This window comes from Sarcophilus harrisii, chromosome 2, assembly GCF_902635505.1.
Source record: "Sarcophilus harrisii chromosome 2, mSarHar1.11, whole genome shotgun sequence".
NCBI classification, from domain to species: domain Eukaryota; kingdom Metazoa; phylum Chordata; class Mammalia; order Dasyuromorphia; family Dasyuridae; genus Sarcophilus; species Sarcophilus harrisii.
In genome coordinates, this window is record NC_045427.1 from 36,480,274 (window position 1) to 36,504,978 (window position 24,705).

General features: G+C 44.5%; 1 protein-coding gene and 1 long non-coding RNA gene across 10 annotated transcripts in view; one reads left to right on the forward strand and one right to left on the reverse strand.

Moving 5' to 3' along the window:
- The window catches only part of KIFC3 (kinesin family member C3), a 60,362-nt gene extending 40,153 nt beyond the window's left edge, over window positions 1–20,209 (reverse strand). For 2 of the 8 annotated variants that reach the window (XM_031949915.1, XM_031949911.1), the window contains exons 1-4: window positions 20,042–20,209; window positions 9,052–9,250; window positions 6,388–6,527; window positions 2,133–2,274 (exon numbers count right to left, since the gene is read on the reverse strand). In XM_031949915.1, the coding sequence (XP_031805775.1) occupies window positions 2,133–2,274; window positions 6,388–6,527; window positions 9,052–9,214 (445 nt within the window). In that variant the 5' untranslated portion in view covers window positions 9,215–9,250; window positions 20,042–20,209. Of the gene's footprint in view, window positions 1–238; window positions 258–2,132; window positions 2,275–6,387; window positions 6,528–8,649; window positions 9,013–9,051; window positions 9,251–9,697; window positions 9,785–14,834; window positions 15,004–20,041 lie in introns of those variants that run through there. The other 6 variants (XM_031949912.1, XM_031949913.1, XM_031949914.1 and 3 more) reach the window with 6 other exon arrangements.
- Window positions 20,210–20,220: 11 nt separating this feature from the next.
- LOC116421269 lies at window positions 20,221–23,864 on the forward strand. 2 transcript variants are annotated; one of them, XR_004231573.1, is made up of 3 exons: window positions 20,221–20,305; window positions 20,841–21,084; window positions 23,121–23,864. It is a non-coding gene; the product is annotated as an uncharacterized LOC116421269 (long non-coding RNA). The 2 variants fall into 2 exon arrangements; XR_004231572.1 differs by lacking the exon at window positions 20,221–20,305 and adding an exon at window positions 20,355–20,587 and having other exon boundaries at window positions 23,121–23,863.
- Window positions 23,865–24,705: the final 841 nt, after the last annotated feature.

Here is a 24,705-nt window from a genome sequence, read left to right on the forward strand (position 1 = left end):
TTAAGCACCTACTATGTGTCAGGCAAGAAAAATCAAGCTAGTCAGTACCTGTCCTCAAGGAGCTTATGTTCCAATGGGGGTAGACAACATAGAGAAGAGGGCAAAGAGCATCCAGACAGGGCCAAATCAAGGAGGACTGTAGAGAAGCCTGGACACCTAGCAAGGAGGAGGTGGGGGCCAAGGCTTTGGGAAAACACTGCCCAGGTTTAATTCTCTGTAGTGATCACTCACACCAGACCTTGGGTAAACGTTAAGATTCCCCCTCCCATCTGAGTGTCTTTTCTCCTTCAGAACAGGGTCTGCTCACGTTGCAGTGCATTTCCCTCCAACAAACACTGGCTAAAGTCGGCAGAAGGAGGTGGCTCCTGCTGAGCGAGCTTGGCTGGGAGTTTCTGAATGTGTCTCACACCCAGAGGGGCCTTCAGTCCTGCAATCTGTCGGGACAGAGAGGGGAGGTTGGAAGAAATGATCCAGAACCTCCTTGCAAACCTCCCTCCAAAGGCACCATTTCCAAGCTCCAGACGATTTGTGGGACCTCCTCCCCAGGACTTTGCCCAAGGCTCCTGCCACATGAATATTGTATGACGTGTTGAAACTCTCTACAAATCCTGAAACCTGGGCTGTGCATCAAGGACAGATCATTCCTCAGGCATCTCTGGCTCTGCAGTTTGTCCTAAGGCTTTGCTTTGACCTCCGAGCCCCACACCTGGCCAGCCACTTGGCAAGGGGTGAGGAAATGGTGAAAGAAAACCCACAGAGTCCACCAGGGACAGCAGCAGCAGCGGCAAAAGAGCAGCCATCAGGACGGCACTTGAACACAGGAGGGGGTGGACAAGCAAAGTAACAAAGATCCTGAGATCAGATATGTTCAGGATAAAAAGCAGAAGGGAAGGAGGTGAGGAGGCACATGGTGAGCCAGAGGCCTCCGGAGTCCCAGCCTCTGGTCTGGGGGCGGGCTGCAGCGTCCAGTCCAGCCTGTCACTTCCTTCATTCCCTTAACAATCTGGCTTTTTTCTTTTCCTTTTATCACCTGGATCTCACTCCTTTTCCCCAACTCTTTCTGTTCCCAATTCCAATTCTCCCCAGAACACCCCAAATCAGCCGTCACAGAGAGACACAGCCCAGAGGAAGCTCCCACAGTCAGGAGAACACTAGCCACCTCGGGAGTAGTTCCAGCCACCGTATCCAGACAAGTTTAGACACACAGTTAACCCTGGCAGAAAGGAGAAGGGAAGTGACCCACAGATCCCCGACTTCTCTTTATGGACACTTTCTGCCCAGTTTCTTGCTCCTTCATGGGCACCCTGGGCTCCCTATACCCCTCCTCTCTGCCCTGAGAGCACAAGTCAGGAGAAGGAAGTGCAACTAAGGTCAGTCATCACTGTAAACCTATCATTACTTCTAGGCCTCTCCAAAAAGAGGAGGGGGACAGAGACCCTTCTCTAAATTCAAGGCAGCAAGCAAGTCGGGGGATAGTGGACTTCAGGACTGGATTTAGGGCTGGAAAGGACAACTCTCATTTTTACAGAAGGAGAAAACTAGTGCCCTTTCCAGAAGGTGAGTGACTGGCCTAAGCTCATGCAGCCGATAAAAAGTATAATTTTTGATCGCAAAGCCTCATATTCCAGAGGTTTTGTCTCTTTTGCCTGACCGGCCCAGAAATTTCTCACAAAGTGAGGAGGGGAATCAGGTACTTTCTACCAAGCAAGAAATGATCTCTCTGGGGCTGCCAGCCTTTTCTCCTCCCTACAAGAACCCAAGGCAAGACAAAAACCATTGAAACTCAAGCCCAGAGCTCAGTCATCGAAGCCAGCGATCACCTAGTTACAGGTGGGAAGGTGAGTGGGTGGGGGCAGGGAGGGAAAGGTTATAGCTAGCACAGGCAAAGAGTTTCTGAAAAGTGAGGGACTAGGAGCATTTGACTATTCGTTATAATTCTATAATTAGCTACATCAGGAGTTTTGGGGAAAGGGGCCGGACCCATCTGGTCACAATAATCCAGATGAGCCGTACCCCAGCCCCGTGGGTCTGACCCCGGCACGTCCTCCCTACCGGTCCCCGAGCCGCAGACTGGCTCTGAAAGGGAGCCGCCCCTACCTGCTGGCTCCTTGCTGTCCCCTTCCACTCTTTACCTGTTTTCTCAACATTCATGATGTGGGCTTCCTGTGCCTGAGCCGAGTCTTGGGCCCGCTTGGGGGCCAATGCCGGCCTCTTCTGCTGCTTCTCCTCCTTCTTCACCTGACTCTTGCATGCATACACCTTGTCCTGGAGTGCCTGTGGTCAAGACACAACCACAACTCCTGTAAAGGGCATCGCAACACTGGGGACAGAGATGCCCCGGCCTCATGGGAGGCCAAAGGGAGGAGGAGGAGGAGGAGGAGGAGGAGAAGGAGGAGAAGGAGAAGGAGGAATCATCAAGAGCCCCTAGCTCAGGCACTAGCAAGATGGTCAGGTGTCTGAAAATTCTCAGGTTACCCAACACATCCCAGCAAGCTTGTCAAAGCAGACAGGGATCCTGACACCATCTGCCCCACCAGCTCCCTCATCTCCACACGAAGGGCACGGACAAGAGCCCCCTAGGATGGCAGATCTAGGAGGGCCAAGTCTTTATCCCCACTTGAGTCTTAGCGAAAGCTGGGAAGGGACCTCAGAGATGATCAGGTCGAACCCCTTCATTCTGCAAATAAGGAAACAGGAATAGTGACTGCCGAGGGCTACAAAGCTACTAAGAGTCTGAAATGGAATGGAGTTCTTATTCATTGACAAGAAGTTTTTCAGTCATATCTGACTCCTCGTGACCCTGTGAAGGGTCTTCTTGGCAAAGACACTGGAGTCATTTGCCATTTCTTTCTCGTCATTTTACAGATGAGGAAATGCTGTAGGAGGAAATAGGAACCCTATTTGCTAAATAGGGTTAAATGGCTCGTCCGGGGTCACAGCATCTGAACCCAAATTTACCCTGAGGAAGACAAGTTCTCCTAACTCCAGGCCCAGCACTCTATCCACTGCACCATCTAGCTGCCCTAAAACAGCATTTGAACCCAAGTCCGCTTGACTCCAAGGCCAACGGATATCCGCTAAGCCATGTCTACCTGCAGCATCTGCTTGGGGCTCATGACCACACTATGAGTAAGGCTCTTCAGATAATCTTGTCTCTATTATCTGGATAAATTGCATGAAGTCTAAGAGGGTAAGTCACTTTCTCTGGGGCACACGGCTGGGAAGTACCAGACTTGGGACTTAAAATGTGGCCTTCCTGCCTCCAAGTCCCACACTACCTCGTCTTAGGGAGAAGCCCCCCCCCCTGCCCCCCGCATCTTACACTGCACTGCCCAGTATCCTTTCTGCTCTCCTTGTGGCTCCCTTAGGTCTTTCTGGGTAGCCGAGCTACGACTTTGCTGGGACTCCAATCATCACCTACTACCCAAGACTGCTGAGAAATCAGGCAAACACGACACTTGGGGACCCAGACTTGTCAAAACTACTTTAGGAAGGCCGCGATGGTGAAGGGGGGCAAGGGCAGGGGAGATAAAAGAAAGAGGGAAAAAATGGTGATCCACAGTGAGCATTGGGAATCCCTTCTATCAGAAACAGGAAAATGTGGAGAATGAGAGTAGAGTGAAGAAGAAAAGGAAGAGCACATAAAAAGGACAAGCAAGCATGAGCACAAAAATATTCTGTATTTGGGAAAAGGATGGTACTTTACAATAATGAATAATTATATAGCACTTCAAAGTTTATAAAGCACTTCATATATTTTATCTCATTTGTTCCTATTTTGCAGATGAGGAAACTGAGGCAGATAGATTTGCCCAGGATCATGCAGCTAGTAAGTATAAGCTAGTAACTTGGGTCCTCCTGCCTTCAGGGCCAGCATTGGACCCCCGGGACTTTCTACCTGGCAAGTTCTACCTTTGCAGTACCAGGACTGGTCAGTCCCAGGAAAGGATGAGTTGTTCCTAATGGCCAAAGAGGAAAGACTTCCAGGATGGCAGCTATTCTTGTCTCAGACTCCCCAAAACAGTGAGGATCAGAAGGAGCCCCCCCACATCCCTGTCAACAAGGCAAACTTTTTCTCTTGTTATGAGGAAGATAATGAGCGGTGGGTCTCCAGCTGGGCTTCTCATCCACGATCTCAAAGGATGTGGAAACACAAAGCAGTTTTCCCAAGAGCTAAAAAGGAAGTGGATTTTTCCAGACCCACTTTGTATCAGGAGAAAAGCCCAGAGGTTAAAAACTCAAGAGTTACCCAGCAACTCAGAAATGGAAATTGGAAACAGATTTTGCTGACTTCCAAGTGTTCGCTTCCAACCACAACACAGCCTTCTCTGTAATCAAAACTCAAGAAAACAACCATCCCAGAACTGCAAGACCAGAGGAAGGAGGGTATGAGGCAGTTTCTGGCCCACTACCACCCTCCTCCTTCACTGCAGCAGCACCAGTCAAAGGGAGAAACACCAAAATCCCTTCTCTGGCCTGTCTCTCTCAACTTTTGCTTGCCCAAACCAGTCTTTCTTCAGATGTTACATAAAACAGGACAGGTTTGTTGCTGCCGCTGCAGTTGCTAACCCTAACCCACCTTTAGGCACAGTGGAGTTCAAAGAAGAGACAGTGAAGTGGAAAAACAACTTAAACTTCAGATTTGATATCTCAAAGCCCACAGAAGCTTTCATCTTCAATAAACTGCTCAGAACTTAGTGGAAATGAGGAAACTATGCTTCAGTTCTGGACTCATAGCCCCATGCCTTCCCCTCTAGTAATTTCTTATTATTAATGATGATGATAATGGTCAATATTCATGAAGCACTTTAAGGTTTGACAAGTGCTTTACAAATATCAATACTCAACATTGAGAGAGATGCTATTCCTATCCCCAATTTAAGATGAAAAAACTGAGACTGAAAGTGGTTAAGGATCAGAGTAATAACAGCTTATATATATATGTGTATATATATATGTATATATATATATATATATATATATATAATGTATACCTATCTATGTATGTAAGGGTCCAGGGTCACACAGCTCATAAGCATCTGAAACTAAATTTGCCTTGAGGAAGATGAGTTTTCCTAACTCCAGGCTCAGCACTCTATCCATACACACTGCAATATATGTAAATATATATATATATATATTTATATTTATATATATACATATACACGCATGTATATTTGTATACATGTGTGTATAATTATTATAGTAAACATATTATTTCACTTGAGATCCTCACAATTGCTCTGTGAGGTTGGGGGATAGGGAGATAGGAAAGATGCTATTATTTCTGCTATTTAATAGATGAAGAAGCTGAGGCAGAGAAAGGTTAATCACAGTGTCTCAGAAGCACCTTCCTGACTCCAAGACTCAATGTTCAATGGTACAGCCATAAGGTAACATATGTCTTTGCATAGGTTTGTGCACAGAACAGCATCTCAGTGCATTTAAACCAACTAGGGATATAAAAGGATGGGATCTGAAGGAGCTTTAGGCATCCCCTAGCCCCAAACCTTCATTTTATAGAGGAAGCAATCAATCCCAGGGCTGGGACTCCCATTATCAATAATAATGAGCATTTATATAGCACCTTAAGTTTGCAAAGCTCTCTGTCATTATCACCTCATTTAATCCTTATAAACAAGCCTGTTGGGTAGGTCCTTTTATTATCCCTATATAATAGATGATAGTTAACATTTATATAGCACTTATTTCTATCAGACTTTACACATGGGGAAACCAAGGCTGAGGGTGAATTGATCTGCCCAGGAAGTAACTGAGCTAAATTCAAATTCAGGTCTTCTCTACTCTCAAGTGTAGCATTCTGTCCACTGAACCCTGACTTCTCCACGTCCATAGCAAATCCCTGGGACCGCATGGGAAGGTATGCTAAAGGGCTGAGAAGGACCCAGCCAGATCTTCCACCTTCCCTCAAGAAGAGCTGTGTTCTGCTGAGAATTCAGCATCCAATACACGAAAACCTTTTCTAGATCTATTTGCCCAAGTTTTAGGAATTAAAGCTGTGCAAGGGTGTGAATGGATCCCAATTGACTGGTCAGGTTGCCCAATGCTACCTGTCCTCCCTGAGAGGTTCCTGTGGAACTCAGCAGAGCTGACAGACAGTCCCTTTCCAGGGAGAGGTGGAGAACCTTCTGTCACCTCGTTAGATCTTTATAAGATATCTTAATAAGGCAAATTGCTTCACTGGTGCAGGCTCCTAGGCAGGCTATGGTCTAAGGATCCTGGCAGAAGACAGATCTCGGTCTCTCCTCTGATAACCCTTCCCCTTGAAAAGTTAACAGAGCCCAGCTTGCCAAGAGAAGAGCCATCCTCTTCCCCCTCTCTTCTAAGGGAATGAGGATTTCATTTCCCTTGGAGGCGAGTCCTTACCTGGACAGTCAGGTAGAGTCTCCTAGGGCTTCCAGATCCAGACAAGTTTGCTTTGAGAGCTCGGCGCTGAGCTGGGGTTGATTGCGTAGAGGTATGACCTGAATTCTCTTCACTGCCACCCACTGTATCCTTACCAAGACCTTAGGGAAAATATAACTCAGATTAAAGAGATTTCACCAATCAATCAGTTAAGTTATTTTTAAGTGCCTTCTTGTGGACTCCTCCTTTAAAGTACAGAAGCTGATATTGGATGTAATCTTGCTGGCACTTCTTTCATGGCCCATGCCCTGGTTCCCAGTCCTGCCATCAGCCAGACAGGTGAGCTTCAGTCATTTAGGGGGATAAGTGGCCCAGAAAAAGACTTGAGGGATGATAAGGTTGATTGTCTTTGTGGAAAATTTTTTCAGCAGCCCATGCAAGCTGCTGTATTTTTCTCTGTTCCACAGTTTCCAGGACTTGGTTATTCCCTTTCTGGGTTTTCTAGCCATTTCCCTACCTCCCCTCTCCCCTTCTTGCTTTCTTATCTCCAGCCCAGTTTAGTTGCTTGTTAGAACCCTAGAGAGGGTGAAAGAAAATAGGAAAAAACCAGACCCCTTCTGCCACTTGTTAGCAGGTCTGTTCAAAGACAGAGGTTAAAACTCATGGGTAAGGTGATTAACTGTGGGGTTTAGTTTCAATTATCTCAGCTACCCTCACCCCTAAGTGTACTGATAACACTGAGCCGAACATCTCTCGGATGGAAATTTCACGCCTGATTCCTAAGACCTCTCTGGACACTCATTAAAACAAATGCTTGCTGTGAGCCCTCAGTCTCAGCTGTCAAAAAAAAAAAAAAAAAAAAAAAGCCCTCTCTAATAGTCTAAAAAAAGACTTCACATGCTTTTTCAAGTCTCACCTCTTTGTTCCCTTGGCCAGAGGTTTGCTTAGAAAGGGCTGTCTTCTCGCAATAAGAGAGCTGGGTGGGGCAACTGACAATTCCTCCCCCACTCCCTTCTAGCCCTAGAAACGTGGTCTGTTCTAGTTTGGCCCATAGGGGGTCTGGCCTGGCCCTGGAGTGATCAAATAGGGTAATATATGTCAGGTACTTGGTCTGTAGGAGGTCTAGTCTGGCCCCGAGGTGATCAAATGGGGTGATATATGTCAAGTGCGTTGTGAACTTTAAAGCACAATACAATCTTTCATCATCACTACGATTTTATTTTTTTCTAAGTCCAAAGGAGACCGAGTCATTTTCTAGACAATATTAGAAATTCGCACTGTCCCTACGGCAAATGAAACCAATGATCTCTTAATTAGTCAATCTGATGACCTTTTCTCATCCTGTCTTAATCCAACTGATCTTCCCAGAGTGGACAATAACATTCACAATAAATGGGGACCCTCTTTGTTGAGAAGGTCAGAGACCTTATTCTCATCTCTGGAATCTGAAGGGAAATGGAAATAGATATAAAATAGCTAGTCTTTGAAGCATGAAGCAATCAAGGAATCCTCCACCCAAGGAACTTTTCTTTAGCCAGTCAACTAGCATTGTCAAAGACTACCCTCCTGATACCCACTTTTGCTTAAGATGTGTGAAATAAAAGGTTTGATTCCTAATAGAGAGAGAGAGAGGGAGAGAGAGAGAGAGAGAGAGAGAGAGAGAGAGAGAGAGAGAGAGAGAGAGAGAGAGAGAGAGAGAGAGAGAGAGAGATTGAGAGAGAGAGAGAGAGAGAGAGAGAGAGAGGAAAATAGTCTTTTTTCTTTTTTGTCTTGTGGCCAAAAATAAATAAACGGAACATAAGCAGAGTCACCTAAGACTGGTAAGAGAGCAGTCGGTCACATGTAGCTCCCGATTCCAGACAATACTGCCTTTAAAACTCCACCAGACTATTTAACTCACATCTCGATGGCCCTTAGTCAAGTCCCCCAACACTGGTGAAAGGGGAGCAGGGAGGCTGGTGTGACCCAGAAAAATAGAACAAATGAGCTGCCAGAGGAGTCGGAGACTTGAGCAGCCGATGAGGTGAGCCACGCTGGGATTGGCTTCCTTCCCCTCCCGGCCGCCCCTTCTTCAAGCTACTTCCCGGGAAGGAGTTCCAGTATCTGGAACTAAGTACCCTGGAGAGAGCTGAGCCCTAGCAAAGCCCCCTAGAGACCCCCAAATAGCCACGGGATGCACCGGACTTGCCCAGTCCACTCTGAACACAACTCGCAAACAGAGCCCCAAGTGGGATCAAATGTCAGAAGCCTGCGAAGAAAACATTAACCAGACACTTCACTTACCTTGTTTACGAGATGAGGGAGAAAATAAAAAGGGCTAAACCAAGAGCTTCCAGATGAAGGACAAAGGGAAACCAGACTCCGACCACCTGGACAGATCAGACATCACACCTCTTTTTTTGTTCTTTTTGTTTTCCTTTTCTTTTCTTTTCTTTTCTTTTTTTTTTTTTTTTTGACTACAGATTGTTAAAGTTTAACTTTCCTTTCAAGACTTTGCTTTGCAGTCAGAGAAAGAAAGGCGGACACCCAGATTCCCGGGGAGACTCAGCCAGAGCTTTTGGGCAGCTCGTTGGCCACCCTGTAATTACCTGCCTGCTTATGACTGGGTTTAGGATTCAGTGGGAAACTTTAGTCTCATCTGTGATATCCGGAGAAAAAAAAAACATTTTAAAAATGCGGACTCACCAGTTCTCCACCTCCCCTGGCTGGCGTGTGGGAAAGGGCGGGAGCACGGAGAGGCGGGGCTGGCCATCACAGGATTCCCACTGTCCTGGGCACAGCTTCCTTTCCACGGGGCCCTGGCAGAGGGAGCGCTGCCCGGATTCCAGGTCTTTAGAGATGTAATCATCGCATGGGGTTCAATGGTCCACAAGCTCCTGGGGACCTGAGGAAGAGGAGGAAGAGAAAGGATGTAGTGACAAAGGTGGGCAGCCTGACTTCCCAGGAGGAGGCAGCCCGTGGCACCGAGGTAGGTACGTCCAGAAGGCTGGCTTCCTTAAAAATGGCCCCACAGATGAGCCTTCTGGGTGAGGGTCTGGGGACATGTCACTTGATCTGAGGACAAGGACAGCTGAGACAGAGCTTCCAGCTGGGTCCCTCCCCGAGTGACCCGACACAACTAAACAAGAGGGGGTTGGCTGGCATTTAGTCCAGGCTCTCCTGCATAAGGAGGGGGCCTTTCCACAGTCACTGCCCTTATTTTGGCCCCCATTTCTTCAACTATATCCCAAAGGGCCAGCAAGATGGTCCCTCCCAGGCGGTCCTTCCAGCCCTACATCTCCCAGAGGGAACAGGGGGTAAGTAAACTAGTCAGCCACAGCAACTTCATTACCCTGGCTAAAGTGGTCTCATCCCAGCGTGATCACTTGGGGAAACAGAAGGTTATCTCCTATCCCTGATTTTCCTGTGCCTCAGTTTCTCCATCTTGATACCTGACAATGTATAGGTATACTTAAATATGCGCAAACAAAAATATAACAATTTGACATTTCTGTATTTAAGGTTCACTCCACCAGTCATGCAATAAGCATTTATTAAAATAACTTAACAATTCTATATTTAAGGTTTACTCAACCAGTCATGCAGTAAGCATTTATTAAACTGCTCCTTCGGTAGTTAGATGACATAGTGGATAGAGGACTGGACCTAGAGTCAGGAAAACTCATCTTCCTGAATTGAAATCCAGTCTCAAGCATTTATTAGCTTTGTGACCCTGAGCAAATCACCTCACCCTGTTTGCCTCAGTTTCCCCATCTGTAAAATGGGCTGGAGAAGGATGTGGTGAATCACTCCAATATCTTTGCCAAGAAAATCCCAAATGGGGTCACAAAGAGTTAAATATGAGAAAGGCAATAAAAGTCAGAACAGACCTTGGAGTCATTTAGCCCAATCCTTGTACTATATTAAAAAACTTGAGACACAGCCAGATAAAAGTGTCTGCTCAAAGCCTAGCAATCTTCAACAGAGGATGATTCCTGGAGGGTACAGCTTATATGAAAGAATGAGGGCTTTGTTGACTCTGGAGAGGGGGTGAGATCAGTCCCATTACTTCTCATTCCTCACAACTGATTCCAAGCATCTATGGTGAAGCACTTAATAAAGAGGTAGGGGTTATCAGTCAATCTATCAATCCAAAGCATTTGTTAAGCACCTACTATGTGCCAAATACTCAATAAACATTTGTTAAGCTCCTATTATGTGCCAAATACTCAATAAGGATTTAAGTACCTACTATGTGCCAGGTACTCAATAAGCATTTGTTAAGTGCCTACTATGTACCAAGCACTCAATAAACATTTGTTAAGCTCCTATTATGTGCCAAATACTCAATAAGCATTTGTTAAGTCCCTGTTATATCTCAGGCACTCTATTTAAAGTGTTGGAATACACACACAAAAAAAGCTCACTAATGAACTCACTGTCTAATGGAGGACAATAAAACTAACCCTGATAGGAAGGATTCCCAGGAATAATGGGTAAACCCTAGGACCCTATAATATGGCTACCCAGCCCAAATGAGGCAGTGAGAAGCCCATGTACCAAAAGGAGGAGCCTTACCCCACCCCCAAGATGTTAGAACTCAGAGTATGACCCCTTTGTCCTATTCAGGTCCTCCCTCTACTCTTTTTTCACCCTTCCTCTACTTCTTTGACTCTTCATTAAATTTCTGAAGTCATCAACATGAATTGGTGTAAATCCCTCCATTGGTGCCAATTCCAGCCCATCTACCTTTCCTCACTCTAGGTGCCTCTTGCCCCCATCTCCCCCCATGAATAATCCACAAAGGGACTCATCCAACTCCTTCCTCCACGTCCCCACACAAGCCCTCAGTCTGCCCAGGTCTTGCCTGGCTCCTGCCGTGTGACTGGGTTCCTTTCCTTTCCAAATAAATGGCTTTGTGGCCCATCTTTCACTTGCTTCCTGCACTCAAGTAATCAGTGGGAATATTCAGAAGCTCCTACATCTCCCCATTGCCCTCTGGGAAGCTTGATTCTTCAGAGACTGGGAAATTCTGTGATTCACAGCATCCAGTACTGGAAGACTCTCAAAGATTGTAAAAGTGTTTTTGTTGCGGGGAGAAGCTGAGGAATCAATACAAGAACTGGGCAGTTTTATAAAGGCAACTCATCCTATTCAATTCTGTGCCTAAGTCACTGTGGAGCTGTATTCCTAATCAATCTAATCCAATCCCATAAATACATAATAATTACTGGATAAATACAGAACCACCAGGGAAACAAACATTCCACAAACGCCAAATCCCTGCTTTCATGGATCTTTATAAAATGTACGTTCAAATGGTCCACTTCAGTGGGGGTGAGAATATACAGATTGAATAATTTCAGGTGGATTCTTTTCCCACCTGGATCATCATACCAAACCCTTTGGAATTACTATGAATCCCACGTAGGGGGCTCAGACATGTTGTGGGGTTGGATGCGAACAACACAACAGGGACACCTCCCTGTCGACAGGATGACTTGTTAGCCTGGGACCCGTTCGTGCTTCTTGTGCATCTGTTTGCAGAGGCTTGCACCTTTCTTCATGTATTTTCATTAAGGATACCCTTGATACATATGTAAATTCTCCTCATAAAGATTTTATAGAGACAACAAAGCAGGCATATGGGATGGTGATGATTAATGGCCTCTTGGCAGCCCTTTTCAGTCATGAGTCAGTAAAAGTTTTTCCCCCAAAATGTTGGTTATCTTCCCCCTTTTCCCTGTAGCTTGAGAATGGATTTAGTTGCTTTTCCCATCTTTCTTTTTCCCTTGTAATTCCTGCTTGGTAGCACAATGGGACTCCATGATATTGGGACCCAAGTGGATCCTGTGTCTCCTACGCCTGATGGAGATAATATATTCCATGATCTCAACATCTGTTCATTTATCACCTCTTTGTTCTCTTTCCAACTTCATCTTTAAATGTCCTTAAGACGACCAGCTTAATTAGAGTTCATAGCCAGTTTTCTGCAAATTCAGTTTTTTTTTCTTCCATTTCTTCTCTTTCCCCGTTTCATGAGGTGATGCCGTTCAGAACATTCTATCGTCATCCTCTGGAAGAATTACCAATATTTGTCCTCACAGTGGTTAAAATAATCTCATGAGGTTGTTGTTGCTGGTCCTGAGGATGCCTGGGAGGACCAGGAGGTGATTCCGTGACCTGTGAGCGACTTGGACTGCAGTGAGGGAGGGCCGTACAAAGTCACCTGCCTTTCCCCTCCAGAGCCATGCGGGTCCAGTGGCCAGATAAAGATCAGGACGCCCGGAGATGGCCCTGGACTCAGCCCAGATCTTTAACTAGTCTCATGTGCCTGACTCGACGCCCATTCAGTGAGTAAGACTAGCTAAGAATGGAGACCAAAAATAGCTTTACAATGTTAAAGCTCATTGGAAAACCTTATTTCCTATAAGATAAAATTCCCATTTCTGTGTTGGTTGTGAGGACCAAATGAGATAATGTTTGTAAAGGGATTAGCACAGTGCCCAGCACGTAGATGCTAGCTAATCTTATTATGACTACCTTATTGACCTATCAGACTGACATAGTAGGGTTTCCACAGCATGGAACATTCCCAGAGTTGTCTTGCCCATTTTTGGACAGTCACGGATGCTAGTTGAACGCTGAAGACTTTGGGGATGACAAATCAGTCTCCTCATTGACTGCTGGATTTATTGTTCGGTCTGATTCTTCATGATCCTGTGGATCATGCTGTTTCTTGGCAAAGATATTCAAGTAATTTGCCATTTCCTTCTCCAGACTTGCCCAGGGTCAAACAGCTGGATTTGAACTCAGGTTTTCCTACTCAAGATCCAGTGTTCTAACTACCGAGCCACCTATCTGCCTGCTGGATTATTGAATCTTTAAAAGTGACCATTCTATGTCCTGTAAGAAATAACCAGCAGGAGGATTTCAGAAAGGCCTGGAGAGACTGACATGAACTGATGCTGAGTGAGATGAGCAGGACCAGGAGATCATTATATACTTCAACAACAATGCTATATGATGATCAATTCTGATGGACATGGCCCTCTTTGGCAATGAGATGAACCCAAATAGTGCAATATAATTCCAATAGAGCAGTAATGAACTGAATCAGCTACACCCAGCAAAAGAACTCTGGGAGACAACTATGAACCAACACATAGAATTCCCAATCCCTCTATTTTTGTTCGCCTGCATTTTTTATTTCCTTCACAGGTTAATTGTACACTATTTCAAAGTCCAACTCTTCTTGTGCAGCAAAATAACTGTATGGACATGTATACATATATTGCATTTAACATATACTTTAACATATTTAACATGTATGGATCTATCTGCCATTGATGGGAGGGGGTAAGGGGAAGGAGGGAGAAAATTGGAACAGAAGGTTTTGCAAGGATTAGTGCTGAAAAATTACCCATGCATGTATCTTGTAAATAAAAAGCTGTAGTTGAAGGCTAAGTGGGCTAAACCTTGGCCTTTGTTTTCTAAGTATACATGAGGGAACAATAATCCTAAGATACAAGTGCCCAGCTTTGGAGGCAAGCTGGTAAATTCAAGAGTTCTAGAGGTACTAGGTATCCTGGCTGGCACGAATTGTCAATAGGGGAATTTCTTCATCAGAATGAGTTCTAAAAAGGGGAGGTGTTCAACCCCTGGCTTGATCTGCCAGATGACACGGATCTAAAGCTAACTGCATGGAACAGTGCAAAGCCAAGGTGAAATATAAAGTGCCTACTCACCAGTCCTACAAATAGCAACATGTCCTGCTCCGTGTATCATTTTCCCAAGAAAGTATGAGTCGTTATAAATCACTATATCCCATTTTAAGTCTCGGTTTAGACACACCTAAGAGCCTCTGTTTAGCATTTCTTTAATGTAGAAAAAATAAATAGCTCTCCCATATCTGATTCATATTTTACACAAAGTGCCTTTCTACACCTCCTTTTTAGGGGGAGATGCTCAACACAAGACAAATTTGAGCCTTAAGTCATTTTCACTGGGATCTGGGATAGATCTATAAAAAAACAAAGAATGTGAGAAAAATAGCCTGCTCACTCCATTACAGACCAAGCAACCCCACGGAACAAACCCATTTTTCATTTGCCTGGGACCAAAGTTGAAAGAAGCCCCTTGGAGAGAGGGAGAAAGTGTAGTATCTCAACTCCTCAGGTCCAGTAGCACTTAGATATATAAATCAGACTTTAAGAACCTCCATATTCTGGCTCTATCTTGCCTTTCCAGCCTTATTTTACATCAATATTCTTCTCAGATTCTCTAGTTCATCCAATCCCCAGGTCCAGCAGCACTTAGACATATAGATTAGAATTTAGGACCCTCCATATTCTGGCTGTATCTTGCCTTTCCAGCCTTATTTCACATCGATATTCTCTCAGATTCTCTAGTTCATCCAAATTAGATTATATACTGTTCACCAAATTTGTCATTTCATCCTCTGCCTTCATGTCAGTTCTTTCCCATACCTGATAAAAGCCACTATGTCAGTCCCAAAAGTAAGACCAGGAAAAAGTAGGACTCAGTAACTTCATTAGCCTCTCTCCTAGAAATCCATTCATGTTCCACCTCGAGGACACAAGCCTTCTGGATAGGATTCTCCGGGTCCAGTCCAAGACCCTTAAGATCCAATTGCAGTATGTTTCCCTAACTACCAGGGAATTGCTTCCTGAATTTTGAGTTTCCACGGCAATGAGTGTGGCAAGTGTTTCCACACCAATGGGTGTGGCAAGGTGGGTTACATGGTAATAATGCCTTACCTCAGAATTCTTAATTTCATTTTTAGGCTCAGCTCAGGTGCCGCTTCCTTTAGGAAGCCTTCTCTGATTCTCTCTTCAAATTAACTTGTATTAAGACTATATTTATTAATCATCTTAGTAGAAAGTAAACTCTGAGGAAAGAGGCTATATTATTTTTGCCTCTGCATCTCCTCAGTCTAATATACAAAAAGTTGGAGTTTAATAAATGTTGTCTTAGATCCACATCTAGAGAGAGAATTATAGAGACTTATGTGGATCAAAGCATAGTATTTTCACCTTTTTTGCTATTATTGTTTGATTTTTCTTGTGATTTTTTTCCCCTTTTGGTCTGATTTTTCTTGCAAAACATGACAAATATAGAAATGTGCTTAGAAGAATTGTGTATTTAATCTATATTGTATTGCTTGCTGTTTTGGAGAAGGAGAGGGAGAGAAGGAGAAAGAAAAACTGGAGCACAAAACCTTACAGAAATGGATGTTAACTGTCTCCATGTATTTAGAAAAATATAATATTATTGAGAAAAAAAATTTAATTTGACTTACACAAAGTTGTAATGGAATCAAACCAACTGAGAGGAATAGCCAAAAAACCAAGAGAATGGAGAAGAGGAGATGTGTGGGATAGCTCAGGTAAAGAGATCTGTAAAATGGTATTAAAGCCAAAAAGAACCAGAGGGGGAGAAGGGACCACTAACCTATACATCTGCATCCCAGCAGGCACTGCTGATTCAGGAAACCGCATATTAACATATTTTTTGCATTTAAAAATATTTCTCAAATATATTTTAATCTGGTTTAGCTATGCTTGAATTTTCACAGCCAATGTGACCTGGACTATTTATCTGAAACCTCTGAAATTGTTCTAGAGCTGTGATCCCACAAACCTGAAGGATAAAGAGTTCCACTGCTTAAATAGTGGATTCTCCACTCCACACACAAGCTGATTACAAAGGAAGGAGGAAAGGAGAGGGAACTGGCATTTATTAAGCACCTACTATGTGCTAGGCACTGTGTTAAGTGTTTTACAAATATTCTCAGTTGTAATCCTCATAACAACCTTTCCAGGTGGGTTTGTTTTATATCACCATTTTATAGTTGGGAAAACTGAGAGGCAGAAAAGTGATTTGTCTAGAGTTACTGAGCCAGTAAATGTCTGAGCCTGGATTTGAACTCAGGTTTTTCTAACTCTATTCCTGGGCTAAAGTGTTCACTTTTCAATCCCCTATTTATATATTTATATTATTTTTATATATTTATATGTATAAATATATATACTTATTATATAAATATATACAAATAAATTTATAATATCTAACAGTTAGAATAATAACAATTCCCTGGATTGCAGTGAGGCTTAAATGAATTCTTATGAAAATGTGCTTTAAAAAACACATAGGAAGAGAGAAAGATATTAACACCCCCACACACACAAACAAAACTGAAGAAGGGTCTGAATTCTAATTCTACTTTTTCCAGCTATATGTTAAAGGATAAGTCAATTCACCTAAAATGAGGTACTGCAAAAAATCTTGAATTCTAATTCTGATTCAAGACACATCTTGGCTCTGCAAATTTGGGCAAGTCACTCAATTCTGGCCTCAGTTTCCTCATCTATAAAATGGGGCTAAGATTGCACTGCCTAGCTCTCTTGGGGACACTGAAATGCTTAAAGAAATGGAGACCCGTGAGTTGCTCTAACTATTGCTGGCAGAAGACCAAGGTGATGGAGAAGGGGGACCTTTAGAGATCATGATTGGGCCCCTGCCTCCAACACTGCAGCCAGAGATTCCAAAGGGAAGCTTGATTCCAGTGCTCTGGGGCAGATGATTGATATGACCAAAAAAGAGGGGAAGGTTGCACTCAGAAACCCAGGTCAGGGAAAGCCCAGAGAAGGAAAGCACAGGAGGAAAGAGTGACTCAGAGCAATACGGGACAGGAAGAAAACAGCAAAAATTAGCAACTGGTTGGATATGAGAGGTCAAGAACCTCAAGGAATCCAAAATAACTTCCGAGTTTTGTGTCAAGAGAACAAGACTCTGTTCTCTCTCCTGCAACCTCCCTAGACCTTTTTAGCTTAATGGTGACCTGGGCCAACCTTCAGCCTAAGAAAGTAATGGGCCAAGAACCTAACCTACATGGGTGTGAACATTCCCCTAAACACAGGTGGATCCCAAAAGTCAGGCAGGAAGAGAAGGGAATAGAGATTGGGATCGGAGGCAGCCCAAGGCAGCAGTCACTGCTGGTTCAGTGTGAGTGTGTGGCCCCGATCCGGGAAGGATGGCCCAGCTTCTCTCCATCGGTCTGGTTTCTAGTGGGCCTCAGCCTGGCCGCTGTCAAGAACACAACAAAAGGCTAGCAAAAGTTTGTACTCCCCCAGGCTGGGGGGCGGATAAACTGAGCCCCAAGGGAAAGGTCTGGGAAGGTTGGAGAATGTACTTTGGTTCAGTGCTCCAGTCTATGGAAGACTTCATCTAAAATATGGAAGTTTCACTTAAAATATGGACTTCTATATGCTGACTCCGACCTGGCCAAAGAAAAGGTCCAGAGGACTGTTGGAAAAATACTCATGGCAAACAATTCTTTAAATTAAATATAGCTGTGGGATCCTGAGCAAGTCATCTTTGTGCCACGGTCTCCTCATGTATTACGCATTAAATGTATTAATTTAAATGTATTAAAATAATAGCACCCTATCTCACAGTGTTGTGAGGATTACATGAGATAAACATAGGTATAGCACTTTGTAAATCCTTAACAAACTCTACAGATGCTAGTTATTATTATGATCATGACTGTGTTTTTCAACATAACTAGATACCAGAAATGCAGACTGACAAAATATGGACCTGCTTCTGAGGTTATAATTTAACCAGGAGGAGATATGCATGAATGAAAAGCTATGATAAAAAGAACAGCCTTCTAAATACTTGTCCTGGCTAGGCTATATTTGGGGTATTAGGTTCCCTTCTGGGTGCCAGATTTGGGTCAGGACATTGGTCATCGGGAAGGCATTCAGAGAGGGCCTTGAACATATACCATATAAGGAACTGGGGGGTGTTTAGGGTCGAGAAGGGCCTGCAAATAGCTGTTTTTCAAGTATTTGAAGGCCTGTTATAAAAAGAGGGATTCAACTTGGTGTACTTGGGTCCAGAAGGCAAAAATGGGGGCATTGTGTGTGTGGAAAGGGGCAGATTTGGGCTTTATATAAAGATAGAACTTCCTAGCTGGGTAGGATTATCCTGGCATGGGATGGGAGGGCCTAGGTGGGAGTAGGTTCTCCCTAGATAGAAATCCTTGGGCCTTAAAGAGTATTTGGCTGCAGCAAGGATACTCAAGTACACGGTGAACTCAATGGCTGGCCTCCAAAGTTCCTTCTATCTCTAAGTTCCTCTGATCTAGTGAAATTTGAAGGAGAGATCCAAGTATGAGAAAATTGAGAAAGATCCTTTTTATTTGGCAGGGGTCAGGTAAGGAAGTCTTCCTGGAAGAAGTGACACAGGGCAAGTCTTTGAAGGAAGAAATGGAATTCAAAAGATGAGTATGAGAGGAGGGAGAATCCAGATATGGGGGACGATAAAAGCAAAGGCACAAAAATGGTACAGGGGAGGATTTAAAAAGAGATCTAGAGAAATTCAATTAGCCTGGAACACAGTATAGGAATGGGGTATAAAGATCAATCAATCAATCAATATTCATTCAAGTTGCTGGAAGGGTAGGTTGAAGCCAGTCTATGAAGGCTTTGAATGCCAAAGTAAGGAATTTATACTGAGATAACCACTGAAGTTTTTTGAGTAGAGAACACATGAGCAAAGGCACATACAACAGCATTAAGTGGGCAATGGAAACAGCGGAATATTTGGAGAAGGAGGGAAACCAATTAATTAGGAGACTAATATACTAATTTAAGACAGAAGAAATAAAGGCCTAAGCTGGGGAGATTGCCTGGGAGTGAAAAGGAAGGGATGGAGATCTTGTGGAGAAAATGTGGGAGGGCCCTCCCCTTACAAAAGACAGAAATGACTGAAGAGAAAGGAGACCCTCCCATCCCAAGGCGTTTGTGCACCAATTCTAAATGCACAGATCCCCTCCATTGAAAATAGCCCCCTCCCACCACCCTCCCCAAGGCCCTCCATTTACACCTTTAACGGCCAGGCTCTATTCCGGGAGCTGCCCAAGGAAACCCAGTTACGTTGTCTGCCCAGGACCCCTCCTAAGCGCGGCCCCAGGATTGCCCCCCCCCCCCGACCCCCTCCCTCCGGCACCAGTATTTCTCGATGTCCACACGGGCTTCCTCCTGAGACGTGCGGCCCCCACCCCCCCAGGGAGGGCTGCCTATTCAGATCCCCCAGGAGGGGTCTCGGTAGCCGACCCCCACCTCGCCCCACCCCCAAGGTACACAGAGAGCGGGCTGGCGGGCCCGGCTCAATCCAGTAAGGGAATTTAAAGAGCCGAAATCTCCCTAGAGAAGCTTTAAAGCATAAATTAGCCCCGCCCCTCTGTCCCTAACTGCACCTCTAAACTAGCAGGGAAGAAAATGCCGAGGTGGGGGCTTATCTTGGGCTTCCTTACAGAGCGCATCCTGCCTCCTCCCCGCACCCCGCAGCCCCTCCACTCCCGGGGACGCCGCAGCACGTCGAGTGCCCGGCTTGACGGGGACCGGGTTCTCCTCTAGGGATCCCCGGCAGCCGGAGGGGGATGTCCTGGGGATGCAAAGCTGGGAAAGGCAAGCTGGCCCCAGAAGGATCCCCAAGCGCAGGCTCTCTGGGGTGGAGAGAGAAAGCCAAGCTGGAGCTGGGCTGGAGACTGGGAAAGCCAGGAGGTGGTCGTCCAGATGGAACTCGGGAGGGGGGGGTTGTCTTTTACCACTCCCTTCTCCCCCCCCCCCCAAAGGTGGAGGCCCCAGGGCCAGTGACTCACCTGGTCCCGGCTGCCCAGCCCGGGGTCCCTCCGGGGCGGCAGCTCCCCTGCCCCCGGGGGAGGAGCTCCAGGGCATTGCCCGCTCCGGCATCCCCGCGGCCGCCCGGCCGCCCCGTATGAAGCAGGAATGTCACACTGTCGTCTCTGACCTCCCTCTCCGCCCCCCCCCCCCTACACTTTCCACAGGAAATGATTAACTCGAACGGCTGCGGGTTCCCATGGTAACCGGCTCTCAACACTTGGAGACATTCTTCGGTGCTGGAGGTGGGCAAGCAGCCAGAGGCTGAGGAGAAGAGCTGGAGAGGAGGGGAGGGCGGAGGGGAGGGGGGTTCCCAGAGCCAGCCAGCCCCGCCCCCCCCCCAGGTACGGGGCCGAGGTAGCGGGCACACACGTGCTTGCGCGCGCTCACACGCATGCACCCCCATGCACACCCGTACGGACCCTTGCACACTCCCAGCGCAGGGACGATGTGCGGAACGCCCCCTTCTCCCCAAACCCTCCAGCCCCCCCCCCAACCCCAAACACGGGTCAAGGCAGTCAGAGCAGGTAAGGAAGAAAAGACACAAACTACTTTGATGTCTAAGGGGGAGAGGGGAGAGGGGACCCCCGACAACTCCTGAATCAGCCGAGAGCTCCAGACCAGACCCAAGAATAGTTATTCCCCCTTATCAAACCCCTAGACTAAATCTGCTGCTACAGAAGGAAGGGATTAGGAGGACCTTAAACCCAGGAGACAAGAATGACAGCTGACCTTAGGAACAGTAACTCAGGGAGCCATTGTTCTTTGTCTCCCAAACAGTGCCGGCATTTTATTCTGAAGAGAACAGCAATATTTCCCCTCCGGCGTGTGGAAGGAGTAAAAGAAAGAGACTTTACACGCAGCCTGAATGATGATCTGCGGGAGATAGAGTGGGGGTGGGGAGGGATGGGCTCAGTGTCCCCTCTCGGCTTTCCAGGTAAAAAAGACAGAATCAAAGGCAGAGAAGATGCTCAGAGAGTTAAAGGCTGGTTTTGTCTGCTGCTGCTGCTGCTGCTGCTGCTTGGTAGGAGAGTGAGTGAGTGAGAATTGTCTGGATTTAGGCCTTGGGCTGAAAGTCAAGAATCTTGATCAAAGCAAAGTCCTGCTTAGACTGCAAATTATGCATCAGGGCCTCTGGTTTCTCAGATGGAACATAATTTGTCTGTTTAGAAAATATGATAAATAGAAAGATACTGGGAGGAAGAGGTGTTTATACTTATGGAAAATGTCATCAATAACGTCCAATGGGGTCGTCGTCATTCTCTCTCCTGACAGATTGCACTCCCTCTGAGACTTAGTAAGGGATTTTAGAGAGTTTCAAAGACCAAAAATTATTTCTTCAACCTGGAGATGGGCTCTACAAATTTAGCTAGGTTGCTCATCAGACAAGAGGCAAATAAATAGTCTCCAATTTTTAGACGTATTATTTATCTATTTACTGATTTACTAATAATCACAAGCAACTAATATTTTCCTTCCCACTGTGCTCCTCCCCCCCAGTTGGACAATTTAAAAGAAGGGAAAATAAAATTCATCATAAATATGCAGAATCTTCCAAAACCATTAACCAAGTCCAAAGAGATATGGCTCATTGTAGATTTTAAATGGGACACTTGGTGACACAGTGGATTCAATGCCAGGCCTGAAATCACAATCTGGTCTCAGACGTTGACTAGCTAGGAAGACAAGTGTGACTAGTGTGACCCCGGGGCAAGTCACACTTAACTCTGCTTGCCTCAGTTTCCCCATCTATAAAATGATTTGGAGAAGAAAATGGCAAATCATTCCAGTATCTTTGCCAAGAGAATCCCAAATGGGTCACAAAGAGTCATTGAACAACAGCAGGTTTTAAATCCATCCCTCACTGGCAAGAGTCTTTTGGGCAAATGGTAGCACAATTCCTAGTCACCACAGTGAAGCATTTGAATAGGTCTTTGATAGAGACTGTATGGAAGTGGATTCAGAAATCCCTTATTTGTCAGGATCCTTCATAGAAGTTCTCCCACCATACTTGATCATGACCCACAGTAACTCTGGTTTCTCAAAGACAATGAGAAGGAACTATTGGCTAAAGGTAGAAATGATACAAGGGCCTGTCTTGATGGTCAGATGGTAGCCCCTGAGTGATGGATTTTTAAGCCACAATAGCTGATGCCTAAAATATTGCATGTTTTCTAAAAAATAAAAATTAGAAAATGGTTTCCTTTGTAAATTTATTTCTAATATGGTAAATATAAATATAATCTACATAAATAAAAATTTTTTGGACAGATCCTCAGTTATTTTTAATAATGTAAAGATACTGATAACCAAAGTTTGAGAACCACTGATCTAGGTAACTATCAATTGCCAAAAAAAAAAAAAAAAAAAAAAAATCAAGGGACTGAATTGGCAAAAGAATTCCCCATCAAGGGATCCTTTTAGAACAAAAACATGATAAGACATCACCTAATTAAAACCTTCAAGATCAGGAGTTCTTAAAGGTGTGTGTGTGTGTGTGTGTGTGTGTGTGTGTGTGTGTGTTTATTGTATGTCTTCAGAAACCTTATTCCAGAGTCCATAGACTGCACTAGATTGCCCATCATACATACAGGGGAACTGAGAAATGTCCTAGATCATAAAGTCAATATATCCTCCAGTCTCTGAGGCTATCTACATCCAGTACTCCATGACACCTCTCCTATTCATTTAAATCTCTTTTTGTATTAGGTCCAACATTTTTTGAGAATAAAGTTCTAAGGAGCCCTTGGCCAGTATGATTGGAAAAAAAATGGATCTGGAACTTGGGGAATTTATTTTGAATATCCAACACTAACGACCTAGCTGTATTTAGGAGGTTTAACAATTATTCTGATAGCAGTTCTACTATTATTAGAATCAAAGAGACTTTAAGAAGCCAAGGAGAAAGGAAAAGAAAAACAAAGAAGGGGGAGGGATAAGGATTTTCCGAATCCAAATTAAGATATCTGGCTGGAAATGCTGAAAAGAAATATTACATAGCTTTTATTTTTGTCTGTTTTCTTTTCCATTTCCTTTTTTTCCTTTTTTTCTTTTTTGTAGATTAGTTGCTCTGGAAAGCATAACCTGACGGCCATCACTACACCAGCCACCTCACACAATGAACATGTTGAGAATACTGATGGAACCCATCAACTTTCTTATGGCTCCCATGGAAGAACATGGCAAATTCCAGGGGAAATCTTGCTAGTGCCAAGAATTCTATTTGGGAGCATCTCGGAAGACCTTGTTGACAGGATGCCACAAGACACAATTTTGTGATAGAAATAGTCTAAAAGATTAATAAGCAATTTTCTTAATTGCAAAGCATTCATTAAATCTTACCATGGGTCTGGCACTGTTCTAGGAGCTCAGGGTACAAATACCCTGGAAAAGGAAGATTGTACCTGCCCTTGTCTTCATTAGGCAAGAAACAGGAGGGAACAACGCTGGGAGAACCAAGAAGCTGAAGGAATTCTGTCTTGCCACTAAAGATATCACCATGTCCTTTTCCTCCTCCCAAATCTTCCCTTTAAGGAGGGTGTCCAGAGAATCTGTGTACATTTCTCTAAACTTCATTATGCCCTTAGTCCAGGTTTTTTATGTTATCTTTCCCTATTTGTTTGTAACCATTTCTTGTATCCCCTCATGCTTAGCACAGTGCCTGGCACATAGTAGCCACCTAATAATAGTTTATTAATTGATATCAATTATTGATTGATTAGGTTATTGATCAACCTAAATATTAGTACTAATGCTGCTGCTGCTACTACTACATTACTACTGCCCCTCTCACTATTACTACCACCACTACCAGCACCACTACTTCTACTACTATCACATCCCTACCCACTACCACTACTATTATCACTGTTATTAACAATAACAATAACAGCTGACATTTATATAGTACTAGAAGGTTTACAAAGTACTTTACTATCCCCATGTAGGTGCATATAACTATTCTTCAGAGAAAAAAGGGAAAAAAATTATTCACTGATATATGTTCTTATTATATGCATAATGCATATATGTGTGTATTTGTCTATAAACACTCAGGCAAAGTGGAGAATTGAGACCATGTTCCAAATAATTGACGTCTCAAAACTTGATCACTTTCACTCCAAATAAATCAAGCTCATTGACTCATTTCACTTCATGAGTAAACACTTCTGTTTGTTGTAAAATGCACCAGTCATTTGTCCACTGAACTCTCGGTTTCAACAGGAAATCTGCTCTTTTCCCAGTTTTGTGACCTCCCCCTCAGGTAGCTCCAAAGGCATGCCTTGGCAGGGAAGTCAGGAACAGGCATTGATTGGCAGATAGAATTAATGAAGGTCAACTGACCTTGGGTTTTTTTTATCATCTCCCAGAGAGAAAAATGAAAGGAATGTCAAACAGTGCATTTAGGTAGATATGTTCTTTAAACACTAGATAATAAAAAGATTTAGCAACTTTAATCAGGGGTGGAGAATACAGCCAAGAGATAACTCAGCCAGTCTCTCCTTTCTCCACCATTCTGAATCATTGTCCTCCCACAGAAAACCTGAGCAGTAATAATCGGTGCTTACCATCCCAGCCTTCCACGCTCTTCATTTCTTTCCCCTGAATGGTTTGCAATGTAGCGTTCATACCAATGAGACATTAT